Here is a 25,756-nt window from a genome sequence, read left to right on the forward strand (position 1 = left end):
TCACAGTGGGATATGGAATTGGATTGAGGTCAATCCACAGAACATGAAAAGCAGCAGAGGGGATCGCTGGGGGTCTCTGTCCCAACACCCCCCCCCCCAATCAATGTGATTGACTGGGATCGTTTGCTTAAAGAGGGGGTGTAAAATCATCGAGGACCCTAACCACCCTTCACGCAGCATCTTTCAGATACTCTCATCAGCAAAAGAGATCCAGGAGGATCAGAGCCAGAACCATCAGGCTGTGGAACAGCTTCTTCCCACAGAAGTGAGAATACTGAGCGACTGATGAACTGGTAAAACAACTGTAAAACTCACTCTTTATTAATAATATTTATGCATGTACTGTACTCGCCTGCATGTGTGTTATGTCTGTATGTGTTTACTGTGGACTGAAGAATGCTGTTTCATTGGGTTGTACTGGTACAATCGGAAAATAAACAAACGAACTCGTTCCGCACTCTCCCCACTCTCTGCATGAAGCTCCCTTAATGTTCCCTTTAAATACCTTTCACCCTTAACCCAGGTCCTCCAGTTCTTGTCTCACCTGACCTCAGTGGAAAAAGCCTGCCTACATTTATTCAATTGAAATCTTTTGATTTTCATTCAACAATTACATCAGGTTGATTGTACAACATTACAACTCAATGGAATCACCCAACAATAACACTCAGTGCCAAGCTCCAGATGATTTTTCTTCCAACTAATTGTTCCACCATATCCTCAAGATGGTTAGGACATCAACGTGGGCTGTGCCAATACTTACCCAGAGAAAAAGAATGCAGAAAAAGGAACAAGCCAAATGCACAAGGAGCCATCTTCACTTTGGATCGTCTTCGCCCATTACCTGACAGAGAGAAAAAGCAAGCAATTAAAACTTGATTGGAAATTCCAAAGAGCTGTCAAACAATAAAACATTGAGCCCATAGAAGTGGGCAAGTGGAGAAAAGGAATTCAAAGCACGAGCACCCAACATTTTGTTGCCCAAGCACCAATGCATAAATGTGGTGTGTAACTAGCATGTGTAATGCTTTCCTTGAAAAGTAATCAAATGCAAATCCCTGCATTAGCCCAAAAATCATGAACTGCTGTCTGATTTAGCGGGGTAGAACTTAGTTTTAATACCAATTAGAATAGCGACTTAAATTGAAACATCAGTATCACACCAATAAGTCAATACCCCTGTTAATAGTGCAAATTCATCTCAGCTTTAATTACACTAAAGCTAGAGTTGAAATAAATTATGCATTTCTTGATTTCAAAGAACAAATGCATACTTAAAATAATATTGACATATGGGACATTAATAGGCAAAAGGAAGTTTACTGATTCCGCTGACATTAAGAAATAATATTCATACAATTTCCTGGCAAGTGCAGTGGATTTAATAAACTTGCTCCATAGTGTGTTTTTTTAAACTTGGAGACTGGACTTAAACCAGCAGTGAATGGAAATTAAAGACATGCAAATTAACAACCAATTTTGGCATAAAAGTTCTCAAGCAGCCATGAAAGGATTTTTATAGCAATGGGTTGAAGAAATATCCTGACAGACCTTCCAGGATCACTCAGATCTTGAAGGACTCAAGCCCAAAATGTTGGTTGTCGGTCGAATCATTATCTTTGTTTCTCCAGCATTGTATTTGTACTTCAATCACGGTGTCTGCAAACTTTACAATAGTCTTAAATACATCACTTTCAACAAGAGAGCACTCCTTCCATGATTAAGCAAAGCAGCAACCTCAATTGCACAGCCAAACATTGCAGTGAGACCCAAACTTGACTTTGGCCTTGAGTGCAACAATGAACGTCCAACTCATGTTGCAAAATTGAGTGCTTCAAGTACAACAATCCAACACAATGCTACGAGAAACTTTCGCCTGTGCAAGGCCACGTGAACCCATCGTTCATTAAGATTGTGGTCTTATTTCCACTTTCCTTATCATTCCTCATTATTCACGGGGCATGGTCAGCAAAGCAATTTGCACAATGCTGTTAGTCAAAATTCATCAAAGCGGCAGAGTTAAAATATTGCTTTTTACAGCCCCCGTAACCCAGGTCTGAATCCTATTCTCTCTGCAAGGGTTTGTCCGTTCTCCCCACGTCTGTGTGGATTTCTTCCAGGTGCTCCGGTTTCCTCCCACCGTTCAAAATGTAAGGGATTGTAGGTTAATTTGGGTGGAATTGCGCTGCTCAGATTTAAATGGCCGGAATCTGCTGTCATGCTGTAAATAAAATTTTAAAATTTATTCTCAGTTCTCCTCTACATGAAAAACCTCTCAGCTGTGAACACATTCTATGATTCCGCCCCCACAGCTGTCCGAGAATGGGAATCCAAAGATTCACAACCATCACAGGAGGTTCTTCCACACATATCAAAATTAGTAATTCCTTCTTCCAAAACCATGTCAGTTAGCATTCGAAATCTAATCCCACCGTCAACACCTCATCCATGCAAGCACTGCCTGAGCACCCATGGCAACAAGGAACACAGGATTCTTATATCATGAGAAATGTCTCAATTTCTTTTAAACTCCACTTTATTGTCAAAGGAACGACATGATATCACATACAACCCTGAGATTCTTTTTTTCCTGTGGGTTAGACAGAATTACCATTAATTGGTTGTGCAAAAAACACTATACAAAATATACACTTGTTAAGAAAAGTTAAGAAACTGACTGCAGTTCAGAGAACAAGAGAAAAAAGACGTTAAATTAAGAGTCTGTAAAGGAGTCCCTGATTGAATTTGTTGTTGAGGAGTCAGAAGGAGAAGTGGTAGCAGCTGTTCCTGAACCTGGTGGTGTAAGTCTTGCAGCTCCTTTCCCTCTTTCCTGATTTTAACAGTGAGAATAGAGCGTGCGCTGGGTGGTGTGGATCCTTGAGGATTGCTGCTGCTCTCCGACAGCAGCATTCCTTGGAGATGTTCTCGATGATGGGGAGGGTTTTGCCTGTGATGTCCACTACCTTTCAAAGAGTTTGACCAGCCAGCCAGCACATGCCCAGTCCTTCCTCAGAGGCCCACCTCTTCATCCTGGAGAATGCGGATACATTCCACAGGTACACATGCCCAGAACCCAACCCCAACCTCAGCTGTTGCAGGTTGCACATTCCACGTTCTTTCACATGCTCAACTTCTGATGCTGCTCATTGCAAGCATCACTGGAGTTTTCCAACTCTCTGGCAAAGGTTTAAACAGAAGATTCATTTGTCAGGAGCAAACCCTCATTATTTATTTTAATCTGCATTTAACAGCTTGCCATTGCTATTCAGAGAACCGTATGCACTTAGCCAGATGAAATGTTTGAAATCTCAGTAATTTCCTTCACCAGTAAAATGGGACCTGTAGTAACACCATCTATTTTCTCCAATTTCATTCTTCATTATGAAGGAAGGATACAGTCACCCAGATTGGGCTGTGTGAAGAATCATGTCACAACTTCAGTTTTATCTCAGCCATTTCAGAGTGGGGCATGCCAGGACCAGTCACCTCATCCAACCCCCGATGTGGGGGAAAAAGTCTACAACACATTTTCAGTCACAGAAATACCTCGCTACTTTTACACCAAATTTAACAGGATTAAAATTCAGATTTTCTAACCATGGAGAGCAGTGGTTATCAAACTTTTTATTTCCACTCTCATTCCACCTTAAGTCATCCCTAATGCCAAAGGTGCTCTGTGATGAGTAAGGGATTACATAAAGTGGTATGAGAGTGGGGGATAAAAGTTAGAATGTGGCATCTCACCACAAGGCCCCGCTTGTAAGCCATGCGGCGGGGCAGCCGGCCAAAATGACGACGTCAGAGCTTTCCCTTCTTTCCAGCACAGGGCTCGGAAACCCGCGCTGCGGGACCATATGACATCAGCGCCCTCCAGCGCGGTACTCAGCCAGGTCCAGGGTGGGAGTATAAGTACAGTCCAGCAGCCTGCAACAAACTAGTCTGCTCACTGAGCTCAACCCGTCTGGTTGTGTGTGTGTTATTGCAGGAGCAGTGTAGCCGCCGCTACAATTGGTGACACCGACTGGTTCAAACGTCTTTGAACCCATCATGAGCGAGCCTGGGATCAGCTCTATAGCCATAAAACTGCCTGAATTCTGGGTTCAGGAGCCGGAGACCTGATTCGGCCATGCGGAGGCCCAGTTTCACCTCCGCCAGATTTCATCTGACGCGACCAAATTCTACCATGTGGTCACTGCCCTGGATTAGGCCATTGCACCTTGTTCAGCACCACCTGCCAAGCGAGTGCTTACCGGGTCCCTCGGACTATCCAGACACCAGCGTGCCGCTCGGGTGCTGCACCTTGACGCCCTGGGGGACAGGTCCCCGATGAAACTGATGGAAAACATGCTCACACTCATGGGTGAGCACACCAACTGCCCACTCTTCAAGCACAACTTCCTCGAACATAGATCTGGAGACATCCGGCTGCTGCTGGTGCAGGAGAGCTTCACCGACCCGAGGAAGGTTGCCCAGAAGGCCCAAGAGCTATGGCTTGCACAATTCTCGGAAGGCTCAATAGTCCAGCAGGCCATGAAGCGCAGGCACGACCACCCCAAGACCACCCCTAGCGCTGCAGTAGAGAACCTGGCCCCTGCAGGGTCCCCCAAGAGCATAACCAAGGCCACAGCATCCACTTCAGGCCTCTGCTTCTACCACCAGTGCTGAGGAGCCAAGGCTCGGAAGTGTCATCAGCCCTGCTCATTCCAGGGAAACGACCAGGCTGGCCGCTCTTAATGGCTGCGGCGGCTGGCCAAAGACACAGCCTTCTCTACCTGCGGGACTCAGTCAGCAGCCGGCGGTTCTTCATTGACACTGGAGCCCAGATCAGCGTCATGGCCATCAAATCCAGGAACCGACCTCGTGGACCTCCCCTCCGTGCGGACAACGCAATGGCAATCCAGACGTATGGAGACAAGACAGTCCACTTCCAGGTTGGACAACGGAATTTCATGTGGAGGTTCACAGTCTCAACCCTCCTGACTGCCATCCTGGGTGCAGACTTCCTCCTCACACACGGGCTTCTGGTGGACATTCGAGGTAGGCACTTGATGGATGCCCGTACCTTCCAGGCCATTCGCCTCGATGCCTCCCGCTCAGAGCAACCACAGATGGCCATGATCAGCACACCCAGAGACGAGTTATAGCAGATCCTGGATGAATTCCCGACACTCCTCAAGCCACAGTTCTCCGCTGCCTCACCATGCCATGGGGTGTTCCACCACATCCCCACCCAGGGCCCGCTGGTTCATGCCAAGGCACGCTGGCTCCCGTCTGACAAGCTGTAGATAGCGAAGGAGGAGTTTTCACACCTGTTGGAGTTGGGGATCATTCGGCGGTCCGACAGCCCATGGGCCTCACTGCTCCACCTGGTACCAAAAGCCTCCAGCGGCTGGCGTTCCTACGGAACTATCGACAGCTCAACGAGGCAACCGTTCCTGACCGTTACCCCATCCCTCACATCCAGGACTTTACGGCCGACCTGCACGGTGCAAGGGTCTTCTCCAAGGTTGACCTAGTGCGTGGATATCACCAGATCCCGGTGCACCCTGAGGACATACCCAAGACTGCCATCATCACCCCCTTTGGCTTGTTCGAATTCCTGCACATGCCATTCGGGCTCGAAAACGCCACTCAGACCTTCCAGCACCTCATGGACTCTGTGGGCAGGGACTTGATTTTGTCTTTATTTATTTGGACGACATCCTCATCGCCAGCAAGGACCAGGGGCAACACAAGGCCCACTTACGTGTCCTTTTTTCCCGGCTGGCCGACTTCAGCCTTACCATCAACCTGGCCAAGTTGGGGAAAGAGTCCATGCAGTTCCTGCAGGGAGTTCCCACGCCCAGACAGCCTCAAGGGGCTGCGGGAGTTTGCGGGTATGGTCAACTTTTACAACCGGTACATCCCGGGAGCTGCACGCATCATACAGCCACTGTTCGCCCTCATCGCAGCCAAGCACATGATGCTCACTTTGAACCCAGAAGCCCGCACCATATTTGAGGCCACCAAGGACGCCCTTGCGAAGGCTACCATGCTCGCCTACCCGCACACTGACCTGCATATGGCACTCTCTGTCGATGCCTCTGCCAAAGCCATTGCTGCCGTCCTGGAACAGCAGGTGAATGGACATTGGAAGTCACTGGCATTCTTCAGCTGCCTGCTCCGCCCGCCGGAACACAAGTATAGTGCCTCCAACTGTGAGTTATTGGGCATGTACCTGGCAGTGCGGCATTTCTGCTATTTTTTGGAGGGGAGGACTTTTACCATTTTCACCGACACAAACCCCTCACCCAGGTGCTTGCGATGGCAAAGGATCCCTGGTTGGCCCATCAGCAGCATTACCTCTCCTTTGTGTCAGAGTTTACCGCCGACATTCGGCACAAGGCCGGGAAGGACAATGTGGTTGCCAATGCACTCTAGCAACCGGCCATCTGTGTGCTGACGCCCGGCCTCGACTGCAACCAGCTAGCCCGGGACCAGGAAGCTGATGAGGAGACGAGGGCCTTCAAGACCGCCATCACCGGCCTGCAGTTCTGAGACCTCCCGACTCCGAGCGGCAAAGGCACCATCCTGTGTGATATCTCCTTGGGCACCCCACGGCCAGTGGTTCCGCAGCAGTGGTGCAGGCTGGTCTTCTGTCACATCCACGACCTTTCACTTTCGTCCATCAGGTCCACGGTCCGGATGGTGGCAGAATGGTTCATATGGCATGGGCTGCGGAAGCAGATCGCGGGTTGGGCCAGAACATGCACCCATTGCCAGACATCCAAGGTGCACAGGCACACCAGGGCACACGTAAAGGTGTTCGAGCATGTCCAGGAACGGTTCAGCCACATTCACGTGGACATCGTGGGACCTTACCCATTTCCTAGGACAACTATTACCTGTTTACGATGGCGGACTGCACAACTCACTGGCCCAAGGCGATCCCAATGTCAGACACCTCCAATGACTCCTGCTCCCGAGCACTGTTGCGTGGTTGGGTCACCCGGTTCAGCGTCCTGGCTCACCTCAGCAGTGATCGGGGCACCAAGTTCACATCTGCACTCTGGGCACAACTCGCCAACAGAATGGGGATCCAGCTACACAGCAACACGGCCTACCACTCGCAGGCCAATGGACTGGCCGAACGTCTGCACCGCCACATTAAGTCGGCACTTATGGCCCGCCTCACCAGTCCCAAATGGACGGACGAACTGCCTTGAGTGCTCCTGGGGATCTGCTCCATTCCCAAGGAAGATCTGCAGGCATTATCTACGGTGCGCCGCTGACACTAGCTGGTGAGTTCGTCAATGCACCTCACAATCCCCTGCGGTTGCCACACAAACTACTTCCTCACCTCAGGGCACGCTTGGACTCCTTCGAACCCTCACTGCCACCCAGGCATGGTACCTGCCCCTCTCACATTCCCAGCGAACTGCTTTCTGCAGAGTACATTTTCGTTCGGCGGAGCCCGACCGCGGCACCTCTGCAGCGACCGTACGAGGGGCCGTACAGTGTTCTGGCTCAATATTCACACTGGACATGGGCGGCATGCAGGAGCTGTTTACCATGCACAGGCTGAAGCCAGCGCACCTCAATCCCACCGATCCCGTGGTCGTTGCCCAGCCCAAGAAGCGAGGCCGCCTGGCAAAAGAGGACATTGGCATCAGTTCTGGGGGAGGGGACTGTGTGGTGGCTCGCACAAGGCAGGCGAACCGGCCCCGCTTGTAAGCCATGCGATGGGGCAGCTGGCCAAAATGGCACCGTCAGGGGTTTCCCTTCTTTCCAGCACGGGGCTCGGAAACCCACGCTGGAGGACCACGTGACACTCAGGGTGACGTCAGCACCCTCCAGCGCAGTTCTCAGCCAGGTCCAGGCTGGGAGTATAAGTGCAGCCCAGCAGCCTGCAATAAAGTAGTCTGCTCACTGAGCTCAACCCATCTGGTTGTGTGTGTTATTACAGGAGCAGGGTAGCCACCGCTATAAAGAAAACCATTCACAGAAAGCAAAATCAACAACAACACCAAGTTTGGACAAAATAAATTTATATCCCGAAGATTTCTGAAAGAATTTTTTAAATAATGTAAATTTACACATCCAGCCCATGAGCCCTGCCCCCACCCACCCCAAAATACAACAATTAACCAACAATCCCAGTCTATTTTTGGAAGGTTGGTGGAATCCCGAGCCCCTGGTGGATACCCACTCTATCACTGGGAGAAGGTGCCAACTCCTTCCAGACAACTCTGGATTCAAACCAGAGTTGCTGGTGGTGTAACAGCTTTGCACGAACATAGCTGCCCTAATTTTTAAACAGTGCAGTTTATTACAGATAAGTAGTCAATAATCAGTCTGGATGATAGTTTGAAGGAACTATTTCTGCTCCAAGTACCCAGGCAGTAATTACAACTCATCACACAATTGTTCCTGCTATCTCAATCCACCATCCCCATTTCACAGCCTCGCTTGGATTTCACAACCAAGTTTATGGGTAGGATACTAAGCAGTTCTAATTTGCCACTCATCTCAGATGGAGGCCGAGTTACACACAGGCTCAGCATCATGGGGGGTGGGGGGCATTCGCTGGCCATGAACCCCCACCCATGAGTTATTGTGCCCCACCCCCACCCACAACATTTGGTTTTGCCTCTACACACATAAAGCATACATGCTTGTTAGGTTGGAGGGGGGGGAAGTGTGACTGTGGCACACAGAGGAGCTTAATGGCAGGTATGGCACCCACTCCCACCCCCCCACCCCAAGTGAGTTTTCAAATGTCAGTTTGTGCCCTACACCCCGACGGTTACCCTAATCCCTCCCTCCCCCCCCAATTAGATTTGTTCCAATACAAACTCTGGTTACACAGCATGGAAACAGGCACTCATCTTCGCCAGCTGTGGCCTATCTGAAAAAGTCGATTTGCCTGCGTTCAGACCAAATTCCCCCCCATATCTTTGCTATCTATGTATCTATGTGCCTCTCCACTTACCTCAATCACTTCTGGCAGCCCTGCATTTAGTCTCCACCTTTAATATTCCACATGCAGACACCAAGAGTTACTGCTCATTTTAATCTCATTCAATGTACTAACTTCACTGTTACACAGCTCAGAACTCAAGCCAATGGAAAATGCAGGTGATCTGTTGAAGCAGAGGTCCATGCAACAGAGAAATTCGGCAGGTCTTGGCGCCCACACAGCAATGCTGCCCTTCCCACATCCCACAACACTGCCTCTGGTAACTACATCTCCACTCATGCTGCTTTACACATGGTTACAGTGTTCACAATACCAGCACTTCCCCTGAGAAAGCACATAATTGGCAACAACACAGCTTGGGATGTTCTACAGCTGTGTAAAGTGCTTTAAATATGCAAACGTTCCTTTCTAAACCACCACAAGCTGTCCAATACATAACCCTACTCAAAATACATTGAAAGGAATCAAAATGCAGGTCAGGACACCAAACTTCCAATAATCCACGATCCAATTATTCAGAAGTCTAATTTGCAGACAGCTACACAAGTAGTTTTGTTATGGTGGTCACCTCAGAATGCTTGCATGTTTCAACCTGCTCTGACAAATTTAAACAATGTGGAAATTCACCAGATTCATTTCTGTAGAGAAACTCAGTGGTTAGAGCACTGGTCTTGTAAACCAGGGGTCGCGAGTTAATTCCTTGCTGGGGCCTCATTTCTGTGAGGGGCCCTGGACAAAGTGGTGACTCCCTGTCTTCCTTACGGTGGACAAAGTTAAAGAACTTCATGCATGTTACATTCTAAATGTAGTATTACGTGATAATAATGGAACCTTCACCTCCCTTACAGCCATCCCCAACAGGGGGAACTACTTTGGAGGGAAGGGATCTGTAAACTTTGCACAGTGAGTGCAATAACCAAAAAAAAGGTTGAGAATGGCTACCTTCAACTTACGGGGCTGACACAATTCTATCTCCGTATTTTGCAAGTTGCACTCGATGAAATGCTTGGTGACATTAATAGAAGCAAAAATTAGAATTTATTGTCATTTCAAAAAATTTGTTGTTTTGTAGCAGGATCACAGTGCATTTATACAAGCCACATTACAAAATAAATAAAAATAGTGCAAGAAAAAGACAAAGTGAAGTGGTCTCTGTGGTTCATTGATCATTCAAGAAATCTGATGGCAGCTAGGAAGAAGCTGTCCTTGTGCCACTGAGGGCTTGTCTTTAGGCTCCTGAACCTTTTCCCTGATGGTAGCAGAGTGAAGAGGGTCTGGTCTGGGTGTAAGGGGTCTTTGAGGATTGAGGCAGCTTTTTTAAGACACCACCTCATGTAGATGTCCTCGATGGAGTAGTCTGATGTCTATGATGTCGCAGGCAGAGTTAACGACCCTTTGGAGTTATTTTTCCTTGTTCTGAGCGTGGTCATTTCTGTAGCAGGCAGTGATGCAATCAACCAGTTGCATTCACTAGACCAATGACCAGAGTCGGCCCTTCCACTCTTGGAACATCATGCTGCCACATTCCAGTATACGCCTGACCTGGTCATTCATGCTCAAGACAGTTTGGGATTCAAGACAGTCTGGGATTCGTGCAAAGTCCAGATCAGGCACTAGAAAAGTGAAAGCAAGTTCGCCCACATAGTCTGATGCACGAACCATCAGCAGGGGAGGGAGGGAAGAAAATGGAGCTGGCTTCATTCTTGATGAGTCCAACAGAAGAGCAGCAGAGAGGTATCCCAGGAGACAGCACAGAAAGCCCTCCTTGCTCGGTTACCATCCTGGTATCAAAGTGCAAGCAACGAGACTTTTGGACATTTTATTGTACCAGCAAAGGTGGTCAAATTATTGTCAAAATTGTCAAAATTTGCCTACTAAGTAATAGGTAGCAAAAACCATTATATCCTCTGTTGACAGAAGTCAATCAAGCTGAAGATGGGAGGAGTCACGTGATGGAGTAATGGCCGGTAGGAGAATACCACCCCTCCCCAGAAAAGAAGAAATAAAGTGAAAACACAAAGTTCAAGAAACACAAAACACAACAAAGATAAAGGTGTGGAGAAAAGAAAGAAAATGGCACCCAAGAAGGAAAAAGCATAAACAAAGGGAAAAAAATTAAGACGCTGGAAGAGAAAGGAGAAGGCCTTATCTGCATGAAGAAACAGGGAGCTGTCGTGGAGAAAAGAGCCCGCTCCCCAAGGTTGGTGACGACCCCGCAGATCTCCTGACCGCTGGACTGCAAAAATGGCTCTCTGAGCCAAACAGAAGTGCGCAATGTGCACACTAGGGAAAAAGAAAACACCGACGGGAGGGGGGCCCAGCTGAGGAGCGAACTAACACAGCGCGACCAGCTGAGAGATGCCCGACAGCAGGGCTCTCAGCTGGAGGAGGAGGAAAGCGAAAGGAAAGGGAGTGATAGGAAAGAAGAACAGCAACAGGAGGCCCAACAGATAATTAGCAAGAAGCCATGCTAAAAAACACCCAGCAAACTGAGGCAAGCAGGTCAACAAGAAAGTCAGAAGAGACACAGATACAAGGAAGGAGAAGACACAGACACAGAAGAAGAAGACCAAGCTCTGCACAGGAATAGAAGGTAAAATAGATGGACAGTATCTAGATTTTAAAAATTTTCAAGAACAAATGAGCATTAAAAGAATGGTTGACATTAAAATTTAGTGAAATGAAAAGAAAAATGAAAAGTACAGAAGAAAAAGTGAGTAGAATAGAGCTGGTCATGACATCAATATAAAAGCATCTTCAGCTTGATTTCTAAGTCTACAGGCCATGTAATGAAGTAACCAGCATAACCCAAAGGAAAATGTATTAATCCTGGCAGAACTCTGTGATGCAGGTATTACTTTTCAGATGAGATATTAAATGAAGGTAAAATTGAGAGAGATTGATCACCATTAGTCAGCAAATCCATTACTGTATTGACCAAATGCCAAGTGAGTAGAAGTTGCTCGCTTTGAACACTGGTTCTTAATCCTCCAAAATATTCCGAATGGAATTTAAACTGGATGTGGGCGAGGTCTTTTTCATCCAACAATTCCTAAAGCCGTTCATAGCTCTATTACTGTTTCAAGCAGTGGTTCTCAAATTTTTATTACCCCCCCCTCCCCAATTATGTACCACCTTACGTAATTCCTTACATACTACAGAGTACCTACAGCTGAGGATGTGCGGTCTCTGGTTAGTAAGGGTATGTGAGTTTTGGGGGCGGGGGGGGAAGAAAAGTTGAGAACCACAGTTTGAAGAATGAACTATGTGACATGTTCTATTAATGACGTGAGTTGCTCCACTGCGAAATTTCAAGGGATACCAACCCTGAAGAACTTCTCCTTGCTTCGGAAGGACCTCTGTGAGAGTCTCTCTCTTGCTGCTCCCCATCTGGACTGCCTGCTGCTCTCAAGCTTGGTCTGCACTCCTGCCCCTCTCATTCTTCCCCCTTTCTTTCCCCAGACACCTGCATTTTTTTTCCCCAATCACACATTGAGGAAGGGCCAAGGCCCGAAACGTCGGTAATATATCTCTACCTCCTGTGGACACTGCGAGACTGGCCGAGTTCCTCTAGCATTTCTGTTTTGACTGTTGCTCATTCACCAATCACTGGTTTTCATCAACATTGCTACTGGTTGGGTTAATCTGTCAAGTTACATGTATACTTATAAGAGCACTACAACAGAAATCAGTGCTTCAAGCGACTAACTAAATGTGCATCAAGGCATCATCTTCAGGTACATGCATAGAGAAATAAAGTGTGTTTTATGAATGGAGACAAATTTGGAGTGTAGTCTCAGCACTGATGAACATTCAAAATCCCAGAGTACATCCATGCAGAGATTCACTAGACCAATGACTAGAGTCGGCCCTTCCACTCTTGGAACATCATGCTGCCACATTCCAGTATACGCCTGACCTGGTCGTTCATGCTCAAGACAGTTTGGGATTCAAGACAGTCTGGGATTCGTGCAAAGTCCAGATCAGGCACTAGAAAAGTGAAAGCAAGTTCGCCCACATAGTCTGATGCACGAACCATCAGCAGGGGAAGGAGGGAAGAAAATGGAGCTGGCTTCATTCTTGATGAGTCCAACAGAAGAGCAGCAGAGAGGTATCCCAGGAGACAGCACAGAAAGCCCTCCTTGCTCGGTTAGTATTTCAATAAACAGAGACACTGAGATGACAATATTTGGGTCAAAGTACACAGCAGATTATTGCCAGATCTCCAGGACACAACCAGACATATTGAGGGAGCCTGCTGAAAAGATCACAAGGCAGGCAGGCAGGCAGGCTTGCTTGGGTGAGAGCTTTTAAAAAAAATCAGGCCAGGGCTCTCAACCTCAACCCCCCCCCCCCCCCCAACCAACCACACATAATCCCTTACTAATCATAGAGTCCCTATGTCATTGGTGCTCTGTGGTGAGTCAAGTTTATCCTCATCTGATTGCACAAGTACAACCTGACGAAACAGCATTCTCTGGTCCTTGGAGCAAAACACACAGACACACACCCAGACGTAATAGACATACAAACTCCAAGCATGCAGGACAAGTATTTTATCTATCAAAAAATATGGTTTTGTACAAATGATATTCTGAGCAGTTCCTTTGATAGTAGAAAACAGTAGAAAACATTGGTCTCAGTCACAACACAAACTTTTAATCCAGAGACCTCATCGAAATCCCTCCTGTCCAAAGAGTCCTCCTTATAATCAACAAGATTCTCCTTTACACACTCTCGTTTCACTGCAATCTCTCTCTTGTAACAGCAAGCTCCATATTTTCACACCTTTCTGGACAAACCAACCACCTGTGCAATCATAATTTTACTCAAATTTATTTTTAAATGCCAGCAGAGCAATTAACAGCATGGTGCCATGCAGTCATGATATCTGTTGTGTCTCTGTGTTACTTGGGAGGCTTCTTAAATAATTTGGAGATGCCAGATTCAAATAACTAGAGACTTTACTTACTGATGCCTTCCACCATCTCAGGAAACTGCTCACACACACTCCTATGTACATACACCCCACAGTGAAAAGTGTGCAATTACTACAGTGAGAAGGGTGTATTCTTAAACGGTTACAAAATAGTTCACATTATCCTAACTTTAATATCCATAACACAACATGAAGGGGATGGAGGGATATCGATCAGGTGCAAGTAGCAGATACTAAGTTTCATTTGGACATCATGCTCAGCACAGACAGAAGGGCCAAAGAGCCTCTTTCTGTTCTGCATCACAATGCTCAGGGCAGAGGCAGCAGTTCAAGAAGATACAAAAACTCCTGAAAAGTGTTCCAAGCAAATCTCAAAGTGAAACGCAAAAATCTGCAGACTCTGTGATTGTAGTAAGAGCACACACAAATGCTGGAGTAACTCAGACCAGCAGTGTCTGTTGGAGGTATCCGAGCAAGGTTTCAGGCTTGAACCCCTTCAAGGAAAGCATCAGAAAAAAAAAGACTGGGCAGGGAAGGAACCCAAAAGGTATAAATTGAATCGAATAAGAGAAATTAGAATTGATCTAACTCTGTGAACGGAAACGGGGACGCGCGCGCGGGGCAACAGAGCTGAGGCACTCAATGAAATGATCTTCCAGTCCCTCCAATGTTGTAACAGCAAGCTCCATATTTTCAATGAAATGAAATGATCTTCCAGTCCCTCCAATGTTGAGGAGTCCACAGCAGGAGGACCAGATGCAGTTGATGATGCCTGCAGATTCACAAGTGAACTGTTGCTTCCCTTGAAAGAACTGTCGGGGTCGCGACTGGTGCGGTCATAGGGTGAGGTACCAAGAGGACAATTGGTGGGGAGGGAGGAGTGGGGGAGGGAATTATGGAGGGAACAGTCCCTGCAGAAGGCAGAGAGGGAAAGATAGGGTCATAGGTGTCTAGCAGAGGGATCACAAAGTAGGTAGCGGAAATGGCAGAGGATGAATCTCTTCAAGGGATGCCAACCCGGAAGTTCTGCGAGAGGGTCTCACTGTTCCCCATATTCACTCCGTTGCTGTCTGGATTCTCCCTCCCATTCTTCACCCTCTCTCCCAGTCTTTATTCAGATCCACGCCTGCATTCTACTTGTACCGCGAAGAAGGGTTCAGGCCCGAAAGATCGATAACATCTTATCGACGATGGGCATTGCGAGACCGGCTGAGTGCCTCCAGCAATTCCCAAGCCATTGACTGACCATTCTCCTCCCCCCCACCCCCCGCCACGAGGCTGACTGGCCCACTACGTTCCTCCAGCAGCTCCTGGTTGGTTTAATTTGAGCATGTGCAGTTTTTGCTTCTCTCTTCTTCCCTGATGGATTCCTGTTTTACTCTGCACGATCAGAACTAACGGCAAAAATCACAAGCTCAGCAGCCAAGGCTGCTGGGACACAGCTGTCCTCATCTCTTGGGACATCAATCGTCTTTGATGCTCTCTTTCCGTTCCTCTCAGTAACTTCCGACAAATTTACAATTCAAGTACAGTTTTCGGCAGTGGAGCCAACAGCAACAACAAAGCCCAGATCAAGTCAGATCGGTGCTGTTAATCCCCTCTCATCACTTACTCCCAACAAGTGAGTGGAACACTCGTCTCCTCTGTGGGATCCTTTACTTCAGTTACAGAAAAGACAGTTTGAGTGGTGATGCACTTGCAAGACTGGAGTGACAGAACCATAGGATTTTATTTACAATAAACTTGAAGGCCATCCTGCACCGTGACCGAAACTTTCTGGGAAGGGATTATGGTGTTGGAGCCTTTGATATGGGATCCAGAAGGAGTTGTCATGAGGACGGTCACAGGACAGGGCAGAGCCAGATTAATGAGTGTACAGCAGTTCACCACCAGTGGTAGACCAAGTGTGGTTTTTTTTAATATAAATGGTGGCATTGCTGTGGACCCAACGAAAGCGGAGACAGGAAACCACCCTCCCCCCTCCCCTCTGCAGGATCCTACAACCCAGACCTACAATGGACAGCTTCATACAGGCTTTGAATGACTGCGAAAGGAGCCAATGGTGTTTTATTTTAAAATCCCGTGGCCTCAGGGTCTGGGCCCAAGATGGCAACACCTGCGCTGGATTGCAGACTGCAGGGAAGCAGGGCATCAGAAAACAGGAGGAACCCCCCCCCCCCCAACCCCCATTTGAGAAGCAGAAGAGACAGCCCACGAGACAGCGACAGACCAGCAAGGGGGTCCATGGCTAAAGAACACACATAGGCTGTGGGCTATCAACAACTTGAGGCAAGGAACCCCCGCAGGCAACGTCCTGTCGAAAGACTCACTCCAGACTGCGGACTGCTGGACACCGACTCAAGGCCATTTGAAGGGGTACCAGGTACCAGAACCAGGATGTGCGAGGGGCTCCCAAAGGTCCTTGAGTGTTAAAGGCTTCATGATCGTGTCGGAGGTTTGGATCTGGAGCCAGGGTTGCTGATGGTTTGGACTGAGGTCTGTGTGGCTGTAGAAGCTGCGGGAGCACTGGAGGAGAATCCACGGACACTTGGCAACTCTGAAGGGACTCTCGCCCTTCTCTGCCTGTGGGGGGACTTGGGCAATTTCTGCTGATGGCGAATCTTTGCCTTGTTGCAGACCAAATGCAATTTTGTTCAACATTTTATCTGTTTATTACATGGCAATAAAAGAATCTGGAATCTTTTCAGTTTAGGAGCTCAAGATTTAATGCAAGGGATTGATGCATTTCTGCAACAGTATTCCAAGTCCCACAAACTCCAAACGTTTTAACAAATTCAAAAACATCCTGGGTGATAAAATTGCATTCAGTGAAATTTCTGTAAGGCAAGGAAAAGCTTTATAATGCAGCTAAAATAAATTTTAAAAATCAACCCACTCAAGCTATATTCACACTGAATTCAATGCAAGGCTAGGTTGTGGAGTGGGGGTGGGGGGGGGGAAAATAACAGAAGGGAGAAAAAGGAGAGAGAATGATTTATAAATATTTAAGTCAAATTGATTCATATGCACAAAGATTCTGTTTTATTTCCCCTAAAGCACCCAATTAGTTTATCAAACACAAATGAAGAGGTGAAGTGATATTTGAACAAGTTACAAATAAATGATTCAGTATCAATAGTTATACCTTTAGGCATGAGGCCCCAATTAGCTTTAGCTCCCTTTGAATTCATTGCTATTGAATTGCTCTGCATCATGGTGGGGGGGCGGGGGGGTAGCAAGTCATGTTAACGTCCAATTTCCAAAGGAGCAGTGCATGCGAGATGAATACCAGGCTAAGCCACTGGAATGGTAGTACGCAGAGACTTGGACAATAGATTGGGAACCAGGTTATTACAAAGTGCAAGGGTTCTTAAATATTCTGTAAGGAAGGACATTTTGCCTTTTTCTGTTCTGCTCTCTGCAAATCCAGCTCTGAACTGAAATAAATGGAAATAATTAGGAAGGAAAAATTAATGACAACTTGGTCCCCTCATGCCAAGAGATAAATAAACTGCTCATCTTTTGGCATGAGAGGTCACTCTTTTGCCAAAGGCACGGCCCAAACTCACTACAATCAAGGTGACAAGGATATTGAACACGACAGAGCAGTTAATGGAGGAAGTCATGGCTGACAGAGCTGCTCCACTCATTTACAGTTGGTAATGTGTTGAAGAAACGGGTGGATTTTGAAGTGTTGAAATGCTTAACAGGAGGTCTGAAAGTCAAGTCAGAATGGAGCTGCCTCCAGCCTCACCCTCGCCTGATCCTATCTCACTCAGTGGCTCACCATCAGACCAGGTAACTGACATCACGCTATTGAAGCCGACTGCACTTCGTTAACACCTTGTATAGATTATTAAAATGGAGATACGAGCATATATTGGAGGGTCTGGCTGCTCTCGTTGGAGCTACAACTATAAGAACCCAACTCACAACTAAGAGCATTTCAAAGATTATAGTACATTTCCCCTTATCCGAAATTCCATGAACTGAAATGTTCCATTAACCCAACTTTTTTGTGGCGCCGAATGACACCACGAGTTGAAAGAAAATTATCAGCCAACTTGCCCATGAAGGGCTCTGATGCTCTACTGGTGCCAGTTTAGCATCAAGAGCTCAAAACCAGCCAGGAAGACAGACGCTGAATGGCTCAGAGAAGCAGGATGGAATCTCAAGCCATCAGTGAGCGATTAGAGGAAGTTGGCAGCGCACGGGGAAAAATCAGAATGCCGATCAGGTAACTCCCTCCCCTCTCTTTCCATTTTGCCTTGACCCTCCTCTGTACTTGATTTACAAACTGGGTGCTGCTGTCTCCCAGTCGCAAGTGGTCAGAAGAATCCTCTGTTCCAGTGTTATTAAGGAGTGGAGGGTCCTGGGCAGGAGCAAGAACCTTTGGTGCTGGTGGTCAGGGTCCGGCAGCAGCTGGTTTTGTTCCATTAATCAAAAAAACCCAATAACCAAAAAACCTTCTGGCCTCAAGCTTTTTGGATAAGGGGAAATGTCCTGAACCAAACAGAGAAATTAAAGACAATATTATGGAGATAGAAGATTCAATGTCTGGATATACCAATTACTTCTGCTCAATCCAAGAGTAGTGACAAGAATAGGATCACAAATTTTGAGAGAAAGACAGTTAATTATCTCCTTTTTTTTTCCTTTAAGCAGGCAGGCCGACAGTCTGATGCCCCCAACATTATCAGTTCCCAATTTTGTCTGATGGGCTCCACACAATTCAAGCTATTCCATGTTACATCCACTGCATCATTTAACTCACTCAGCCAAAGACATCACTTGTACAGTGGATTTAACACACATCCAAATGCTTTGCAGGTGTGCTATCCAACTGACACCAAGCCAATCAAGGAGACAGAGTGAGATTAAAACAAAATGCAGCAAATCATTGCATTTTGGCAACTCTTTCCAATATCATGAATACCAATCTCCCACAAACATCATAACACCATGCATTCTTAGAAAGGAGAGTGTTTATGGGGGGTGGGTTTGCTGAAATTCAACTGATGGCTGACAACCACGTTGCAATTAAATTCAGGGTTCTGAAGCAGAGAATGCCAAGACTTCAGAGTTAGATTTAAATAAATGACAATGGACATTATGTCGTTCGATCATGGTTCGTGCTGCTTGAGGTATTACTGCACATTTGTAATTAATCCTGATCATTTATGGAGTTTTCTGTCTCAAACATATCCAAAGCTTCTCCCACTTCCAAATACACAATCACTCTCCCAAGTTGCCCCTAGCAGTCTCCACTGTGATCAATCAATGATAGCTGTAATAACTCATCAGTTCTACGGAGCAGTCATGATGCCCAAGATTTTGATAAGACGTTTTCCTGCAAACTTTTCACACTCAGCACAACAGACCAATAATGCAGTATCACAGCCTCACCAGACAGATGGACCTCACAGAGTGTAGGCTTGAGCCAACTTGGTGAAGTGGCAAGGTGCAAGGCACACACTGCAACTATGGAGAGGTGGGGCGTGAAACGATTGTTTGAAAACTTGTAAAACTTTGGAGGCAAAATAAAATGCATTTTTTTAAAAAACCAACAGCACTTTAAATGCCATGCCATGACCTCCTGTTAGACATTGCCACACACATAGGATAAAAGCAAACAGTTTCCAAATTGCAAATAGTAACAAGATAAAGTATTTCTGATTTGCATTCCAGGAGTCTTAGTACTAAACCAAAATCTTGTTACTCATGACACATTGGAAGATTTCTGTGCAAACTGTTGGCCTGTGTGCCAACCGTGATGATGCTACAATACATGTATTGCCTCTAAAGTGCTGTTGGTTAAATATAGGTGCCCCCCAACTTGCAGTTTCTCAAAGTTACGATGGTTCGAATCCATACTTTCAAATTTGAATTCAGATCTGTTCCTGTGATTGTGATCTACAGAACGGTCCTTTCTCACGATGCTGGGCAATGAATACAGCACACTCTCACACGATGTAGTGCTTTCTACGAGCTGTTTTTGAGCATCAACAAGAGAGTGAAGTTGGTGACCCTGCCACTTTAGTGTCCCCCACCATCCAGCAATTAATTTCAGTTCAATGCATCCAACATTCTTCATGCCCAGTGTGCTTTCAGCTGTGTACGTTAATGGTTTTTTTTCCCAGTGTGGAATAAAGGTATTCGATATTTTAGAATACCGTAGGTGCCGTATTTTTCTACTCACGATGAGTCTGTGGAACGTTACCCCATCCCAAGTTGAGGAACACCTGTAAATGCAAAGCAAGAAGCACTGATATGCAGCCATCTCCCGCAAAAGCAATCTGATCTGAACAAAATCAGCCATGCGACGGCAACCAGATGAACTGAGTGAAGGATGCCAGAGATACCACCACTGCAGTTCTTCAGAAATACGCCATGGTATCTCTAAGTTCACTTGACATGGCAAGAATTCATCGCAAGCAAAAGGTCAGCATTTCTAACTTTGTAATGCCCTCCTTGCTGCATGGATTCTCTTGTCTCAGGTGTTGGTCTTGAATTCAGACAGTCAGAGCGCTCCACCAGATATTTCTGGAAGATGAGTCTTGGCCAGAAGAGGATTCAGTTTCTATTCAGTGCAGGTGGGGGAGTTGACCTGGGCAGATGGGGTGGACCGGAGGAGAGACAGCTGAAGAATAGCATATGAAGACCACATGGATTCAAAGGCTACATGGACGTGGTGAGCATATCCATGCATTGGAACCTAGTCTCAGATATCTCAAACTTTCTGTCCAGACTGCGGTGCAGTGGCAGCCCCATGATAAATGAATTCATGCACACCTTGAAGTTCTTTGGAACGGAACAGAAAGCAAGTTGCCCTCAATTCCCAAGGACTTGCCCGAGAGAAGACCAAAATGACTGGCCTTTTGCCAGCTCTCAGACACTCAGAAAAGAAGCAAGATTCCCAACAAATTGAAAATCTCTCTAGATCAGCCATTCTCATTGGAGTTCGGGGGGAACCCATGTGCCCCCCCCCCCAAACTTGGGAACTGGGGTCCCCTTCAGGAGCCACAGCACATTTTAAGTGAAAAGCCTCATTTTCTTTTCACCTCAAGCAATTTTTTTTTAATGCAGTCAGTCGGAGAGATGTATGTAAGAAACCAAAACTTGACTGCTTAATATAAACTTTGACTGGGGACCATGGCTGAAAAATGGTTGAGAATGACAGCTCTAGACATGATTATGACCTCCTAAAAACATCTTCACCCCCGATTATTTTTTCTTTGGAACATGTATCACAGTAACAAGCCCTTTCGGCCCACGAGCCCACGCCACCCAATTACACCACAATGTTTTGAAGGAAATCAGAGCAATGGAAGAAAACCCACGCAGACATGGGGAGAATGTACAAACTCCTTACAGGCAGTGCCAGACTCGAACCCCAATCGCTAGCGCAGTAACCACCATGTTAACTGTGGCTGCCCCTAAATAAATGGAGCTTTCAGAAAGCACACAGGGACTTGAAAGCTCAACTGCCTTTCCATGCAGTTTCATCCCGTGCCCACAAGTGCTTTGCATCGAGTTCAGTTGCAAACCCCAATTGACTAAACAAAAACTAAAATTATTTCAGAAGACTGTGCATTAATCTGAACCCAAAAAAGGCAAACCTTGAAAATTGGAATAACATTTTTCACATATAAATTTGGGATTAGCAAATTAATATCCTCTTGCAGCAAACGATCAAGTTCATTCATTATCATCTGATTGTATAAGTGCAACTCATCGAAAATGCATTCTCCAGTCTTCAGTACAAAACACACAGACAAATAACCAGATACAGCCAATGCACATGCAGGACAAGAATTCATGTTCACAAATAAATGTTGTATTGTCAATAAGAGTCTCTGGTAGGTTATCCATAAAAGTTATTTAATAAGGTTGCCACTGATAAAAGAGTGGGTGGGGGGTAGGTGGAAATGAGGCTCTGAAGAAGGAGTTCAGATGCCAAAAAACAGCCCAGCTCAGAGTCACAATTGCAAACCAGCATTCACACCCATCCCAGATCCTGAATATGAAAGAACACACCCGTGCATGTGTGAAAAAGATGAAAGTCAATATTTTTCAAAACTATTAAAAATATTCATGCATCATCTCTCAAGACTGCACAACAGTCGAGCCCATTACAGCTAAAGCCACAGGTATATTCACCAATGCACTCTGGAGACCCCAACACAGACACTAAAGCTGACCTCCGTGATGTACTGAAGGGAGAGCTACACAATTCAGAGGTAATAACTTGCGGGTGGGGTGCTCTGTGCCAAAATATTCCCTGCTGCTACTTCAAACAGCCAGCAAAGACATTTATTGCTGGTGTTCAGACCATGATCAGGTCACCATCACACGTGAGATCTTGCCGGGTTTCCCACAGAAATGACAATGGTTAAAGTTCAAAATAACTTTGTTGCCTACAAGAACTTTGAGATGCCCCGTGGAGAAACGACGGCATAAATCCACGTCCAGAGTAAAACATGGAAGTCTGCAGACACTGTCATTTAAGTAAAAACCACAACGCTGGAGAAACTCATCAGCTCAAACAGGGTATAGAGCAAAAATACAGACGCATCAACAGCATTTCAAGCTTGTGCCCCTCAACAAGGTATTAGCCAAATGTAGGCAGGCTGGCGGTCAAATTCAGGGAATTGGAAATCATGGAAAGGATGGAGGGCATGTGGGATCCTGTGAAGGTGAGGGATCGGACCGGGCAGGAAATAATGCCCACATTTTGTTCGGACCTTGATGAAAGGCTCAAGCCCAAAACGTCAGTTATTTATCTCTACTGTAATTTTACACAAATCCATCTTAATTTTACAACAGCCAGTAAAAACTTGAAGTCCAGATGGGAATTCGCAACTAAGAGCGAGAGGTCTTTATCTCCAAGTGGCCAAAAATGCAGTCAGGAAGGAATAAAGGCGGTGCCAGTGCTGAAGGAACATCAATAACCCACGCCCCTGACAGTCAATGAACACGATTAGTTCAAGACAGGAACTGTTGGAGGTTTTTCAAAACTCAATGGTGGAGGGACTCGGCGGATCAGGCAATGTTTCAGGAGGAGACCCCGCCGCAGAGTGGTTTGAGGCACAGACTTTCTCTGGGCTGGGGGGGGGGGGGGGGGATCCGCTCGTCTCCCCTGCTTCAGCAACTCGGGACTCGATTCTCGCAACCCCAGCGAACAGCTGGGATCATTGGTCCAGGGGTGCATCTGACACCGGCGCTTCTGCAGCTTCGAAACACCGAGCTCGCACTCCCGTTCCCATGAGAGAGGCCGGGCAGGCGAATTAGTTGGAACAAGTTAAGAGGGAGAAGGGAGGGTTCAATGAAATCGACAAAAATAGCATCAAATATCTCCACTCCCCCGCGACAACTTCAATTCGGCATCACAATACTGGGCATTGCAGCCAGGCACATTCATTCCGTCCGCCAGTTTCCCCCACACCGAGAGATACAGTTACAAGACCTGGTCCCGGACGACACCGCATGAAAACGGCAGGAACCGTTCCAACATTGGGCGAGTGGGGTGCTTTCGAATTGGCGCAAGTTCTCCGGCCATTGTCTTCGTGTCCCGTGAAGTCTCGGCGGTTTAGACAGTGCTGTGCACGAGTAACCTGCGCTCTCGGGGCAATTTTCCGCAGGTGATCAGGACCACTCAATGCCCCCTGGTTGATCCACTCCTGCAGTTGTCAACGTGCAGCGGCGGATACGCTGCTCCAGGAAGTTACTTACGGTGGAAAAGGAACGCGTGTCCCCGCAATGGCGCGCACAGCTGCTCTGGCGCTCAGAGCCAGGACCCTGTGGGCGCTCCGGCACCAGGAGTTCGAGTCCAGCTTCACGCTCGCTTGCACAAAATAGCCCGGAGTTCCCCCGGGGAGAAGATGAAATGACCCAAGGCTGGTGGGTTGGAATTCATCCGCGGAGAGGAAATAAGAGCCCTCTGGTTTCATTGCAGGGCTGTGTCGAATTCAATTGTGACTTTTATAAATATACATTTTGGGTGGGGGGGGTATTTTCAAGTGGCCCGGTGTAATACCTTGCAAATTTCCAACCCAGGGCGGGAATTCAGACCCTTGTGAGCAGACGAGCAAATAAAGTCTATTTATCCAATCATTTTAACTCGCACGAGACTCAAATTAAAACGCTGCTCGTCCGTCCATGAAAACTGATGCATTTTAATTTTGTGAATGGGGATTTTTTTTTAAAGTTGCAATGCATACACAAATTTTGTGTATGGGGCAACGGAGTATTTACAATGTTTTCAAAGCAATTAAAAATAGTTGCAATGCGTATAAAAAACATTTACATTTGGTGAATATAAAAACAAAGTATTTACAATGTTTACAAAACCATTCAATTTTGGGAACGGGGAAATTAAAGAATGAAAAAAGTAACGACACTAAAGCAATGAATGGGAAAAAGACATTTGAGAAAAAGATACAAAGTAACCAGAGAATTGCCTCACAGACAAATGAGAAACAGATACGTCTGTAATCGATACATTTCGCCACCCTGTCTCTCCTGCCATCTGCTGAGCCACACTTACCGGTCTTGGGTCGCACCCCAACCGCCAGATGGTCCACCTGTTGCCCCACACCTCCAACGTCCTTGCCAAAAGCTCAGTGGGGATCTGGTACTGGAAGCATCTTCCCGAGCTCGACGCAAACTGTCACTGACAGCTTCAGTCACCTCGAATAAGGATCGAGGAGCAACTGCACAACTCGCTCAGCCCGCTACCTGCAAGCAACTGCCACCTGTCAATCAACGCCCCGGGGAGCACATCGCCTGTCAATCAGAACCCACACCGAATGGCGATTGGGCCTTCTCGCGTCAATCATCTGGAGACAGGCGAGAACGCCGCTGATTCGTGACTGGGCGGGCTCACTGCTCCGTCAATCACCCCCGCCAGGCGGGGCTCATCCGGACAGCAGCAAAGGTGAAGTGCTCTGAAGCTGATTGCAAGATGCAAATAGTTACAAAAATCATTACGTTTGTGGGTCGTGGCGAGAGAACTAACAAAGCAGTTGCAAAGAGCACATTCGGTATAGATCAAATGCCGTTGGTGCTTCAAATACCTGCTCATTCATCGTCCTATGAAGAGTTGGTGAAATTAAATGTCAGGTCCGGAGGTGAGAGACACGAGAGGAGTTTGAAGTTCCCCTGGAGCTGCAACTGAGCCCTCGCTTTTCACCCAGTTCACCAGGACCCGTAGTCACTGCATGTCGGGCGCTTTCATTTTCCGCACACGTTCAAACGATTAAACACGCAAAACATCTGCCAACAAAAGCGCAAACTGGGAATAAACGAGATTACAATTGGTGATGATTATTGCACCGATATTTTTAGAAATGCGGGCTGCGCCGTAATCTGCCCTCACAGAGCTGTCAAGGACATGGATTGATTGCGCAAATTGTGCAAATCCTGTAGATCAGAAATAAATTATTTTTTAAACAACTGTCAGAGAGAATGGCCAACGTGATGACCAAAAGTTGGATAAGTACTCAGCTTTCCTTGAAAATGCAAAAGTATCGAATTGCAATTTGAAGAAATTAGCAGTAACTTTTTTTTCATAAGATTTGTTCGTTGTTCCTCGGGGAAAAAATTGGGGATTATGATAAACAACTTCAAGATGGATTCAAAGATAATTTCAGATTTGCTCCATCACATCAGAAGTTGGAGAAACGTTAACTTTTATTGAATTTAGCATGTTTATTTGCATCATAATGCTGACACAATGCATTAGTTCAACTGACCTAAAAATGTTTTGCCACTGATTTTCATTTGTACTCAACATCTGATGCCTCTCGTCCAACAATAGCCGGCCGGTATTAATGGATTCCAGTTGCCCTGATACCACT

The 25,756-nt window shown here is 46.6% G+C and overlaps 1 protein-coding gene across 12 annotated transcripts in view; it reads right to left on the reverse strand.

Moving 5' to 3' along the window:
• The window catches only part of cdh23 (cadherin-related 23), an 874,975-nt gene extending 851,388 nt beyond the window's left edge, over positions 1-23,587 (reverse strand). For 11 of the 12 annotated variants that reach the window (XM_069885557.1, XM_069885556.1, XM_069885568.1 and 8 more), the window contains exons 1-2: positions 23,365-23,587; positions 764-844 (exon numbers count right to left, since the gene is read on the reverse strand). In XM_069885557.1, the coding sequence (XP_069741658.1) occupies positions 764-844; positions 23,365-23,386 (103 nt within the window). In that variant the 5' untranslated portion in view covers positions 23,387-23,587. Of the gene's footprint in view, positions 1-763; positions 845-23,293 lie in introns of all 12 variants that reach the window. The other variant, XM_069885554.1, reaches the window with a different exon arrangement.
• Positions 23,588-25,756: the final 2,169 nt, after the last annotated feature.

This window comes from Narcine bancroftii, chromosome 6 (assembly GCF_036971445.1).
Source record: "Narcine bancroftii isolate sNarBan1 chromosome 6, sNarBan1.hap1, whole genome shotgun sequence".
In the NCBI taxonomy this organism is placed as follows: domain Eukaryota; kingdom Metazoa; phylum Chordata; class Chondrichthyes; order Torpediniformes; family Narcinidae; genus Narcine; species Narcine bancroftii.